The sequence below is a fragment of the Leptopilina heterotoma genome, unplaced genomic scaffold, assembly GCF_015476425.1.
Source record: "Leptopilina heterotoma isolate Lh14 unplaced genomic scaffold, ASM1547642v1 Lhet_55, whole genome shotgun sequence".
Lineage (NCBI taxonomy): Eukaryota > Metazoa > Arthropoda > Insecta > Hymenoptera > Figitidae > Leptopilina > Leptopilina heterotoma.
In genome coordinates, this window is record NW_025111119.1 from 813,505 (window position 1) to 826,836 (window position 13,332).

General features: G+C 27.1%; 1 protein-coding gene across 1 annotated transcript; it reads right to left on the minus strand.

Annotated features, from left to right (window-relative positions):
• Positions 1–1,812: 1,812 nt before the first annotated feature.
• Positions 1,813–13,210, minus strand: LOC122508614 (glucose dehydrogenase [FAD, quinone]). Its single transcript, XM_043622067.1, has 8 exons — positions 13,074–13,210; positions 6,537–6,706; positions 5,388–5,631; positions 4,484–4,742; positions 4,123–4,383; positions 3,816–4,046; positions 2,378–2,705; positions 1,813–2,154 (listed from the first exon to the last, which is right to left on the minus strand). The coding sequence occupies exons 2-8, from the start codon at positions 6,704–6,706 to the stop codon at positions 1,842–1,844; spliced, it is 1,806 nt and encodes a 601-aa protein (XP_043478002.1). The 5' UTR covers positions 13,074–13,210; the 3' UTR covers positions 1,813–1,841.
• Between the last annotated feature and the right edge of the window lie 122 nt (positions 13,211–13,332).

Sequence of the window (13,332 nt, forward strand, 5' to 3'; positions counted from 1 at the left end):
GGTATGGAATTTTAAATTCGGATTTCTGTAGGAATCCTGTTAATTTATAATGTCACATTAAGGAAGAATCTGAAGTACAGTTAAAACAAAAATTAGTCCAATGTCAGAATTTCGTAATTTAAAAGAAAAAGACAAATTAATTTGTTTAATTGTAATTAAAAATTACAATTTTCTGTCAATAAGAATCATTTATTAAATTTTAGGTTATGTCACTTAATTCATTTATTATTGACAAAAGAGTATAAGTTTTATTTAATAATATAACTTTAAATTATTCAAAATGTAGAAAATAAAATTTCTTACGCTTAAGGAAATATAATAATTATTATATTTAACTAAATTATCTTTTCAAAAATAAAAATTATATATTTTGTCTTAAAAATTATATTTATAGTTCAACTAGAAAAATTGATTATCAAAAAATAAATTATGTGTCAAAATTTTTTAATTTACCGTTTTTCTTTGCTTTTTATTACAGTTAGTAATTGTTAAAACTATTTATACACTGAAAAAAAAATTTATTTGATTCAATTAACCGATTAATTGAGAATAAATTAAATATTTAATTGGATCAAATAATATTTATTAGAGTCAATTAAATGCTATTTGCTTCAAATACTAAAATTATTGATTCAAATACCATTTAATTGACTCTAATAAATATTATTTGATTCAAGTAAATATTTAATTGATAATAGTCAATTAATCGGTTATTTGAATCAAATAAATTTTTTTTCCAGTGTATTATCGACAAGATTTTGTTCATTTAAACGAAAAGAATTTACGAATCATATAATTTTATTTATACACAAGAATTAAGCAATAATTTGGCTTCGGGCAATTTTTTCTTCGATGCTGTTAATTGACGAAAATGTTCAATTTTTTTTTAATGTTAACACTTAAATACTTGAAAAATTAACACTTTGTTGAATCTTATTTAAAAAATACTTTATTGATTTATAATTTTAAATAAAAATAATGAACAATAACGTTAAGAAATATTGATTATGATAATTGTTGACTTATTTATTTGTGTTGAAAATAATTAACAGTTATTGAAAATACCAGAACGTGTCAACAAAGATAATAAATACAATTGCAATAAATAAAATAAAATTTTTATTACTCTTAAAATAATTTTTTATAAAAAGTGGATCAATATAATTAATAACTGATAAAATTTAAGTATACTATACAAAAAGTTTAAATTTTCTAATTTTAAAAATTCAAAATGCTTAGGAATTGTTTTATTGTTTGCATGGGTTTTAAGTTGGCAAAAGATTAAACCAATACACGACTTCCGGTAAATGATCAATCTGAAATCTACATTTCTGGTAGAGGTACCTTATTAGGCAGTTGGGTACTTTCACCTCTAAGTACAGGTTATAAAATTAATCTCTCTCCTCCCTTTCTTGAACAGGGTTCTCATTGTAAATGATGAAAAAGTAATTGATATGATAATTCCTACGTACGTGTAACTATGCGTTTACTCTAGGTTTGATTGAAACAACTTATTTTTGTACATACATTGCGCAAGTCAATTATGTCGACTCGCTTGTTCATATTTTCACTAGTTATTTGTGATGTAAGATTTACGTTTCCATTTCTTATGCTGATTATCGTTTTGTGGTATATTGAAAAAATATTTTTTCCCCCTTACGAAAAGTATGTTAATTTACATAAATTTCAAATAAGCGGACAAGTTAAATATTAAATTCTGATTTCTTTTTGTTCTATTATTATTTACCCACAGTTTCGATATTTTATGTTTAAAAGGACATTTGTCACTTTTTGTCAGTTGGACAGTTTTTAAAAAATTTTTTTTAATGGAAGAATCTCCTTCATCCAATCCAGGCTCTCTTGATAAAATCGGCGGCTCTTTCGCCAATCATAATTGCAGGGGCGTTTGTATTGCCAGAAGTGACTTGAGGCATGATACTTGTATCAGCAACTCGTACTCCCCGAACACCTCGAACTCGTAATTGATTGTCAACAACTGCCATAGGATCAGAATTTGGTCCCATTTTGCAAGAACCAGCTTGATGATTCTCTGGTGCTGTATCATGTTTCATTGCACATTCCCAATAGGCATCACAACCGAATTTCAAGTGTTCGCAATTTTTAACCGGAGTTCTATCCAACTCGAAACCGTATCTGTAAGTAAACATCTGTTAGTCATAGAAAAAATATTTATTTAAAACAAACCTGGCGCAATCAGGCATAGACTACTTAATTAGAAGCTAATTAATCAAGAAAAGACTTAGCAAAGTGAGTAAAATTAAATTTATATAAAAAAGTATTATGCAAAAAATAACCTGGCGCAATTAGGCATGGAAAAAAAATAAAAATAATGCAATTTAATGAAAAAAGGACTCACTTTTTTAAAGCACTAGTCTCAGCTAATTGAATGCTAAACTTAATTCCCTCGATAAGACCAGCGACGTCATCCGGATGAGTAAGATATTTAGGATAGATCATTGGTTTCGAGAGGGGATCGTTATTTCTCAAACGAAGATAACCTCTACTCTTTGGATGCAGAAGTGTTGGAATTATGTAAATTGTTCTGTTTGCCCCTTTCTTCTCGCCCACCATTCCTGTTTCCGCACAATCCGCCAAATAGCCACCAAAAATTAATTGTATATCAGGATTATCCTCCCTTGGATCTGAATACTTGGTATTTATCATTGCAGTCACTTCAGATATTCCTAAAAATAAAAAAATCGTTAATTACGAAAATTTTAATTATTAAAAAATTACCAAGGTCGGATTTATAAATTCTTCGATAAAGTGGAAGAGTTCCAATCATAAATAGAAAACACGAATTATAGAATAGCTTCTATGTCTTGCGGATTAGAAAGGGTTTTGTACTCCGGGTTATTGCGTTTCAAAGTGAAGAGATAGGATCGGTACATTGAGAGAGAGAGAGAACCCCGAAGGGAGTCCCGGAATTAGAGTAGTTTATAATTCTTGTTCCTGACTAAGGTTCAACTGAACGACCCGGTCAAATCGGAAAACAGTTGCACCATCATTTGATCGGTAACACGAACGACTGAATCATTGTGCAATCGGCTTTCACTATATAGTCGAGCATGAAGTTTCGGAATTTAATCGAGATGCAACGGCTCGTCGGGCAGACGATATGATTCTCTTTAAAACAAAAAGCAAAAAATGTATATGCATATTTCCTTATATGTATATATCTTTAGGAGATTACGGTGTAATATTTGAGCCTCTCATTAATACAACTCTTATGTCACATTTCGTCATTGCGTTCGCAAAAAAAAAAGAATTGTCCGACTTGATTTTAAAAAGAAGTTGAGTCACTTTGTTACGTGTAGGAAATTTTCTAATTAACCGGCGCGGCGCCACTTTTAGTTAATATATTATAAATACTCCTTTTCTCTTACAATAATAGATCGATTTAGTTTCGATTAGGAGAAAATTGTAAATGATGATAGTAATCAATATGTTAATGGATGTTTTTTTGGATTCTACAAAAAATATTTTTATAAATTTTATAAATATCTCTGTCATTCCACTTTTCTGATTTGTGTTTTACGAAATAGATTTTCCTTATGCGATAGTAAAGTATTCAGCACGTGTAAGATTTGCCCGAAGGCAGAAGGTAAAGCATCTTTGAAGGTTATTGTAAATCATCTTTTTTTTCTAATTTGACACTAATTCTTCGAATAACTGATGTGTCTGATAGACTTCAGTTCTTTTTTCGCTCAACTGGTATTTACCGCGCACTTTAAAGATTGGAAACAAAAATCCAAGTTCCTTTTAGAAAAAAAATGTATGTATTTCTAACTCACCTGTGCCGGACATTAAACCATCTCGGAATAGTAAATATTCCATAGCAGTGGCCCAATTTAGTGGTGTTGTGTCCGTGTCATTTATCGTATAAGTCAGAGTGTATGCCGCGTGATTGTGAAGATTTCGTCCAACTCCTGGAACATCGTGAACAACTGGAGTTCCAACAGCTTCCAATTCTTCTCGTGGACCGATTCCACTGTTTAGAAGTATTTGCGGTGAGTTTACAGCTCCTGAAATTCATTACCGCTATCAACTAATCATCAAAAGTAGTTTAAATAATTTTTGTTGTTGCAAATAATAATTAACCTCCGCTAATGACGACTTCATTGCCAACAGACACCCTTTGCGCTTGTCCGTTATGAACGAATTCAACACCAACTGCTCGTTTATTATCATCGAATAAAATTCTCGTCGCAGTGGAATTTAACATTATGTGTAAATTATGACGATTTCGAGCTGGTCGAAGAAATGCCCGAGCTGTTGATAGTCGTGAACCATTTCGTGATGTTGTTTGAGCAATTGCGAATCCAGTATGTGAATTACCGTTTAAATCCACTGTTTCGTAACCTTTGAAAGAGATAATTAAGAGATGACAATTTGTTAGTTTTTAAAAAATTGAAATAGTTTGAAATTAGATTAATTTTAGCAAGTGTGGAATTAGGTGTACCTAATTCTCTTCCGGCTTGGAGGAGTGCAAAACTCAGTGGTGGATGATATGGAAATTGAGTAATAGTTAGTGGACCACCCACTCCATGAAATCCGTAATCCATATCGCTGACTTGTTGATTGTCCTCACTTTTTATAAAGAAGGGAAGGACATCTTGATATGACCAACCGGGATTTCCCATTCGATCCCAGTCGTCAAAGTCCTTTCTCGAGCCTCTCATGTACATCATTCCGTTCATTACACTTGTTCCTCCCAGTACCTAATAAATCCATCAAATTGTGTTATTTCTTGTCAGGCAAACTTAATGATGTTAAATAATATTAAAGAAATTAACAGAATCATATTTCAATTACATGTTATAATCAATTCTCAATAAAATTCTTTTCCAAATCAATAATCTGCTTAATAAGTCTAATTTTTATTACAGAAACATTGGTGATTTACAGCATTAAAAAAGTTTTTATTTAAAACAAACCTGGCGCAATCAGGCAGAAAAACAGAATTAATAGTGACAGTTAAATTGTGATTAAAATAGTCATAAGAATATTAAAATTAATGATGGCATTGATCATTATAATCTTGGTATAACAATGACTAAATTCAAAAAGGAGCGTGCTTAGAACAAATTTATCAGAGTGAAATGCAACTATGTAATGCCAGGTTAAATGCAGCGTGACGGATCGTTTATGGAAACTCTATAATTAAATGCTTTTTGTTGATATTCAATTGCAGAATCAAGATTACTTCCTTTATTGGCGTGTTAGTTTATACATACTTTGTAATTTGCAGATCGCAATCGTGAATCTTTTGTATAAATTAACAATAGTAGTTTTTCATTTTAAAGACAAGACAACATTATATATATACCAATTTTGTATGGGTTTTAAAAAATAATATACATTACTTTTCCGCGTGGCCAGTAGCATTTTCGATCTTCTTTATTCAAACAAGCTTCATCCTCACTTTCCGTTGTGTATTGCCAATCGATATCCGATCCCAAGAAATTAAAAAAAAATGACGGTATTTGCGTACCAGTTGGCTCATCTAAACCTGCCTCGAGTAACAATACAGAATATCGATTATCTTCCGATAATCTCGATGCAACAGTTGCCCCTGCACTTCCACCTCCTATCACAACAAAGTCGTACCTGAAATTAATTTTTTATTTATTTTCTCTATAGAATAGGATTTTACTTGTAGTTTCAAATACATAAACTATTATTGCAATTGAGTAAATAAATACTGTAATTATCCGTATAATAAATAAATAGTTATATAAAGTAAAATTTTTCATTATATTCATTACATAATAAGCGAAGAGAGAAGTAAACAATGAAATTATAAACGTCTTCAGGAAAAGTCATCGACTTTCTCATTATCTGATTGCGACGCGACAAAATTCTTTAATGTAATGAATTGCAATCGAAGATTGTTACAAATTAATCATGGGATATAAATAATTCTATTATCTTAATTTGTTGTGGTTGTACATATAGGAAAATTGTTTGGAAATAGAAAATTGGGTTAGCGGAACAAGAAGGGATTTTATTCGACGAGTGCACCACCCGTGTTTAGCGAAAGGTGCTGTTCTCAGGGCTTGCCTTTCTGACAGATAAGCGTGAGAGTTAAACGTAAAGTCTTTGGGTCGTATATATAAGTGTAAATTGTATAAATGCAACTGAGTTTCCATATATAACATATACTATCGATTGCCACACAAAAGAGAGAAAAGTGAAAGAGGCGGAAAAAAAAGAAATAAGACATAATAAGAGGGGAAAAAAGTAGAAAATCTCTTACAAAATATTATTATCTCCTCTGATATATTATATAATTTTTTTATAAAAGTGTAAATATAATATTAAAATTGGGAAGCCACCAAATATCTTGATTGAATAATTTTAAAATATAATGCTGTTTTATGTAATTATTTTCTATTGTAGAAAATATTTTTTATCTTTTGATTACCTCGAATTTACTCTTGTTTATATTATTTAACACTTGGTTATAGTTTGTTTTAATTCAAAATAAAAATTTGAAATTTTTCAGTTCTGACCTTGAGTTTACGCGATCGCGTGGCAAAGGTCGATTGCAAGGATCTTCGAGATCACATTGGCTGCGTAGGAACACCTCAAGAAGACCCATAAAGAGCATAAAGGAAGGCCCCCCACATGTCGAGGCCAAAGTGGGTCCAGTGGCTGTCGACAGGGGACAGTTGCAGCTCATCTGTAAGTAATGAACATTTAATTTTTAACAATTTTAATATTGGAAGAAATTTATTTAGTTATTAACTTTAACAAAATTATTTATTACAGAAACAAAAGTATTATTAAGAAAAAGCCTGGCGCACTAAGGCATAAAAAACTAAGTCAGAAGTCAATTAATCAAGAAGGATGGTGTTTTTTTATGGGGTGAGTAAATAAATTTAAAAATAAATTGGTGGTGGAAAAAAGATTATATAAAACAAACCTGGCGCAATCAGGCATAGACAACTAAAATAGAAGACAATTCGATTGGAATAATCATCGATTCTTTACTGATGAATTTCCAAAAACCCTACATGAGAAGTCTCTTCACAAATTTTTTTGTGGAGTAAATAAATCTACTTCCTCTAGAGAATACATACCAAATTGTCAAGTAGTGTGCAATTTTTTTTCTCGTTTCCTTTGTTACGAAAGAATAAAGTCTTGAATGGAATTGTCTAAAAGTTGTTCGCAAACAGCCGGAGGTGGATTGTAAACAAACTCTAGTTTTACTCCATTTTTATTGACGTTTGTTTCATAAGGAATCGTACATAACTTGCAGATGCATATAATTTTCTCCCTACAGACTTTGTTTATGGTATGAAATCACAAAAGTAAAAAATCCAAGTAACAGAATGCGGACAATTTCGAAATCAATCAAACTAGATCTCTTAAAGATAGGTTCTTGTAGTCTAGCCAGCAGAAGCCTAGTAGTTTTGCAGTGTCATCTATTACAATTTTAACAAATTGATTAATTTATTTCAATCTTAAATGTCGAACTAAAAAAGAAAATAATATCCTAGAAATAATATTGAAAAGAAGGAAAATAATCTCAAAATAGATTTCATCTTCCTTGTGTATTTCCAAATAGGGAATAATTCACTCTCGCTATTCTTAATTTTATGAATCATCGAGAGTTGAAGAGAGAGAAAGATGAATTGGCGAGAAGGTACTTCTTATAAATTGAGGTAAAAAAAAAGAAGAAAAGAGTAAGAAGAGGACTTCGCAATCATGAATACGGTGCGATGTGTATACTATCCTCGTAATACCGTTACGTTCACTGACCGAGAACTGTGCTCCGCGAGATGTCGATTACGAAAGTCACGCATTGCATTTTTTTTTCACGTCACTCTTTCCTTGTTGCCACTGTCGAGAGAGTAAAGATCACTATCGCTAACTGGAGTAAGCAATACTGTATGTGTGGAGTCGCGCGCGTCCTCGACCGAGAATCATTCCCATATTTACCAATAAGGAAAAAGTCTTGATGCTTGTTGAATGGAGTAAATACAATATAAATAAATTCTAACTGGTAATAAGATGTTAACGATAGTATAATATTTATGATTTACATACAAATCTGCATTACACTCCCCATTGAAACTCCTCGGGAAATGTTTGCCGATTTTCACGAAAATACCATAACAATAACCATGTTTGTCATTTTTAAAGCACTGCTAGCGTTAATTATAAAAATATAATTAACACCCTTAAAGTCTTGCACCCTGTGGAAAATTTTAGAACGTTTCCTATTAGCCACGCTTCAAGGTCATGGAATAAAAAATCAGTTGATTCGTAACCTTCAAATTAGTAGAGTCAGTATACAATTAGCACAAGTCCCCTTGTTGGGTGGGTGATTTTTGTTTTCTAAAATACTTCGATAAGTTGGGTCATAGTTTTTAAACTGCTGTCTAGTTTTGCAAAGACAGTTCTCCTCGTTACAAAAATAATTTATTACAAAAACAAAAGTATTATTAAAAAAAAGCCTGGCGCAATAAGGCATAAACAACTAAATTAAAAGCCAATATTTTGGAAGTCAAAACAGCACCGCTGTCAATAATTTATCTTAACTTGAGTGCACTTTAATATTTCTTGTCAGAAAAATAATTACTAATATACGTTGTCGTAAATACAAAAATTAAGTAAGTAAATTTTTCCCCTTTGATAAAAATTCTTAAAAAACATTTTTATTTTTCCTAATGTAAAATCCCTCCCCCTTTTTTTAATTTGACGAAATTAATAAATTGAATAAAGTGAAGAAAAATACAACGTGTAGAAAAATTTTAAAATAATAAAGAAAAAATTAAGAGTCGTGCGTTACATATACTTATGTTTTAAGACAAAAGATTGTTATTTCTAGTTTTCTCTGTGAAGAGAAAAAAGCCACCATACTGTCATAAAACTGTGGAGAGAGACTCGGTAATTAAGAAATTTACTATTATAATCCTTTTTTTCGCTTTATTTTCACAAAACAAAGATCCCTCTTCTTGTATTGTTCTTTAACTATAGAGAAAAAAGAAAGAGAGAGAGGGAGAAAAAAAGAATAACTTAAAAATGGAATATTTTTCACATTTCCTTATTGTAAAGCAGAAAAAAAATAGTGCAATATATTTAAACAACAGAAAATGAAGCTTATAATTAAAAGAAAGTGAAATATATTTTTAACATATTTAATATTATAAGAGAGAAAAGAGAGTAAAAATTCTGTAAATAAAAAATATTCAATAATAAGTCTTAAGGCTGAAAGTATATTTATTGTAATATATTCAAATTAATTTTAATTAATTAATAATTTTATTTTGAATAATTACTCAATTATTTATTTTTGTTAATTGTTTAATAGAAATCTAATACAGTATATACTTTATACGTTTAATAAACTTAATAATTTAATTTGGAAAAAATAATTTAATTTAAAATTTTAAAATTACTTTGATTTTAATTGATAATTAACTAAAATAATTAATTTTAATAAATTAAAAAAAAAAATTTGTTTGCAATAAATATTTATTGAAAAAATGTTTATTGAAATAATATTTATTAAAAAATGGAATTGTTTATAAAAAATTTATTAAAAAAAAAATAGTTCTAACAAAATAACGCTCTTTATATTTAATTGAAAACAAAAAAAGGAAATTTTCTTCTTTTTAAATATTTTAAATCGAATATTTTGTAATATTATTGAAGTCTAGCCTCTCTTCAATGATTTCGTCGTCAATTGGAGCGAGTCTTATATAAACAAAGAAAACTGGTGCACGTTTCTACGATAATAATCGAAATCTCGTATTATAGTATATTATACACGTTGTGAATAATGTTGCCTAGTTCAATGAAACTTTTCACAAGAAAAAAGAGGAAAAAAGAAAATTACACGAGATTTAAATAACAAATGTTTCTATATTTTATTTTTTTTATAAACATTATCTCAGAAAGAATTGAATTTTTTTTTATTTATTAAAATATTTCAATTATTTTTTGTATTTTTATTTTGAATTTATGAATAAAATTGTCATTAAAAATAACGAATAATGATTAATTGGTAAATGTAATAATTAACTAAATAGATTCATCCTCCTGAGGAAGTTGCCTAAGAAGCAAGAAATTTTAGGTTATGTTTATTATTTTTTTAATAAAAATACAGAAAGAGGATCAACCCCCAATAGCGTGTCACATATTTTAATTATATTATTGACATTCTTTTCTCATTTTGTTTTTTTTATTTTTCATTGTTTCTATTTTTAAATTCGAATATTAGGCCTTCCTCATTGTTATTAAGTTACAATTAAATTACATTGCAAAACGGAAATAGTTCCTTTCTGCACCTGTCCTTAATTTAGTTAAAATTAATGTTTACTTTAAAATTATACTTTGATTGTTGGGCGAACAATAGAAATATAATTAAGTATAATTTCAATTATACATTGAGTTTGAAGGACATTACTTAAATTAATAATAAAATGACGAAAGACGCTACAAATATAAGAAAACAAAGATTAAAAAATTTTTTTATTTATTATTTAATTATATTTTTTTAAAACTATATTTATATAGGTACAAAAAGCAAAAGAAACAAAAATAGAAAAAATTTGAATTTAATTTGAAATTTAATGATATATTATTAATTATCTGTATAAATGAAGCGTATATTGAAAAAAAGAGAGTAATTATTGTAATAGAAGAACGAACATTCTGAGAATATGTCAAGGGAAAGGTGCGTTGCTTCAGTAAAATACCTTAATGCCAAGGTGTCATGTCCAAAACAAAATTACTATTTTTAATCAGATCTAGATATGATAAATCACATAGAGTGATGAATTTTTTCCCATGCAAATTTATTGTTATTGCGCCACTGACATTTAACTATTCTTTTTTTTTTTTTGGACATTATTTTAATTCAGTTTGAAATTTTCAATTAAAACGTAATTTTTTTTTTTTTAATAATTAATATTAATTATTAACAAATGAATAATAATTAATACATTATTTAGTTTATTATAACAGAAAATTAGCTAAAAGCAAAAAATGTTAAATTTAATAATTTAGTTTAATTATTTTTAGTATAATAAAATCAATGTTACGAAAAATTTAATTAAAAACTAATTTATAGTAACATTTATCCTGCTTTATGAAGTATTTTAAATAATTAATTTTTAAATTGTTTTCTATATTTAAAAATAAGATTTATTGTCGGTTAGAAATAAATTACAAACAGTATCGAAATAACAATTAACAATTTTTCGAACACCAGAAACAAAAAGTCAATAATTGCTAAATTAAAAATAATTTTTTTCATTATCTTCATAGCAAAATAAAACTTATGGTTTTAAAAATATTTTTGTTTTTTTAAATTATGATTAAATTAGTTTAGGAAAATTATTAAATTAAATAATTAGTTAAAAGTGAGAAAAAAGAAGATTAATAATTTTTAATTATGTTTAGTTGCAAAATGTCTTTCAGCACCAGAATATAAATGTTTATTCAATTGTTTCACAATTTGGAATTCCATGCGAGATGCTCGAGGTCTCTTTATTAAATTTAATAACACGAATAATTTACAGCACTTGAGAAAATTGAATTTTCTTGTAAATTTGCATAATTTTACGCATTAGACAAAAAAGAATTAGAAAAGTGCAATCAGGTGAAAAATGTCAAAATATCTTAGAATTAGCAGAAAAGTAATTTAATAATAATTAAGAAATTGTTTTTTTTTTGGTCATTGTTTTTATTATTTATATTCTTATTTATTATTTTTTTATAACAATAATAATAGTCATTATATACCTGATAAAAGAAAATTGCTTAAACAATTTGCAAATTTTCATTTTTCTTTTACTAAAAACAAATTTTACTTAAATTGAAAATAATTTATATTTTGTTAAAAAAAAGATAATTGTTGACCGCAAAAATGTTTTCACAGCGTTGCCTGAAGATAAAGATAATTTATATTGTGACATTTATTAGCCACTGGGCATGGAAAGTGAGTTCATTTTCTCATTACATTAATTGTTCGGAAAGTATATATATATGAAAAAGTAAAAATTACTAAATACAAAGAAAATTAATAAATACATTTTTTGTCAATGTCATAAACTGGATGAAAAATTAGTAAAAAGAAAATTTGGTCATAAATTATTTATCTTTTTACAGACGTCCATTAATTACGAATTTTTTATTTTTTTTAGTATCTATTTTATTAGATTTATTATTTAAAAGCAAACAATTTTTTATTTGTAAACAATGTTCATAACGAATGTAAAAATATTTTTTATTTTTTTTATTGTTTTTATTTTGTATTTTTATATTTAATTTATTTTATATTTCGTTTCTAAAAACTATTTTTATACTAGATGATGAATAACAATTGTTGAGAATTTTTAATTTTTTAAAATAAATTCTTAGTATCTTTTATATTAGATTTATTAATCAAAACTAATAATTTTATATTAGTGAATCAAATTTATAACGAATGTAACAAAATTATTATTTTACTTTTATATATTTAATTTATTTTATACCTCGTTTTTAAAAAGTTATAAACTTTGTTCATACTGATTGATGAATAAAAATAATAAAACTAAACATTCAATTTATTTTTTAAATTTTTTATATAAATGTTTAGTACCTTATTAGATTTATTATTGAAAACTAAGAATTTTATAGAAATTTACATTAAGATTAATATAATTGTTGTAATAATAAAAATAATAATTCTCTTCTAGGATTCAAAAATAGATTTTTGCATTTTAAAATTATTTTTGCAAAAATTTAGTTACTTGTAAATTAAAAATAATAATAATAATAATTAATAATTTAAATAGTACATTATAATCATAAATTTTAAGTAAATAAAATAAAATGATAAACATTTATTTTTAAATTGAGTTTGAAAAAAATATTATTTCTATCAAATTAAAAAATTAAAATTCTATTCAATTAGAATAATTAAAATTAATATTAAATTCAAATAAGAAAGGATTTATTGACATTTTTATAAAAAATATATTTTTTTAAATTGAAATGAACAATTTTCGTAAAATTTGTAATAATTTTTATGTGATAATTTTGAATCTTACTGCTAAAAAGTATCCAACGTTAATGATATGTTCAGTGAATTGAATGTTTCCCTTCAGAACACTCGCGAAAGAACAACCGATTCGGTTTTAGTTTACGGTCCCACGACCTGCAAGCGACTAGACCGGTACCATTCTCCATCTTACTAGTAATATTCGACAATCACCACCACCTTCAATCCCTTGCAACTTTTTCCTACAGGAAATTCTTCTTCTATATTTTTTTGGAAAAAAAAATTTTACCTTTTATTAAATTTCATAT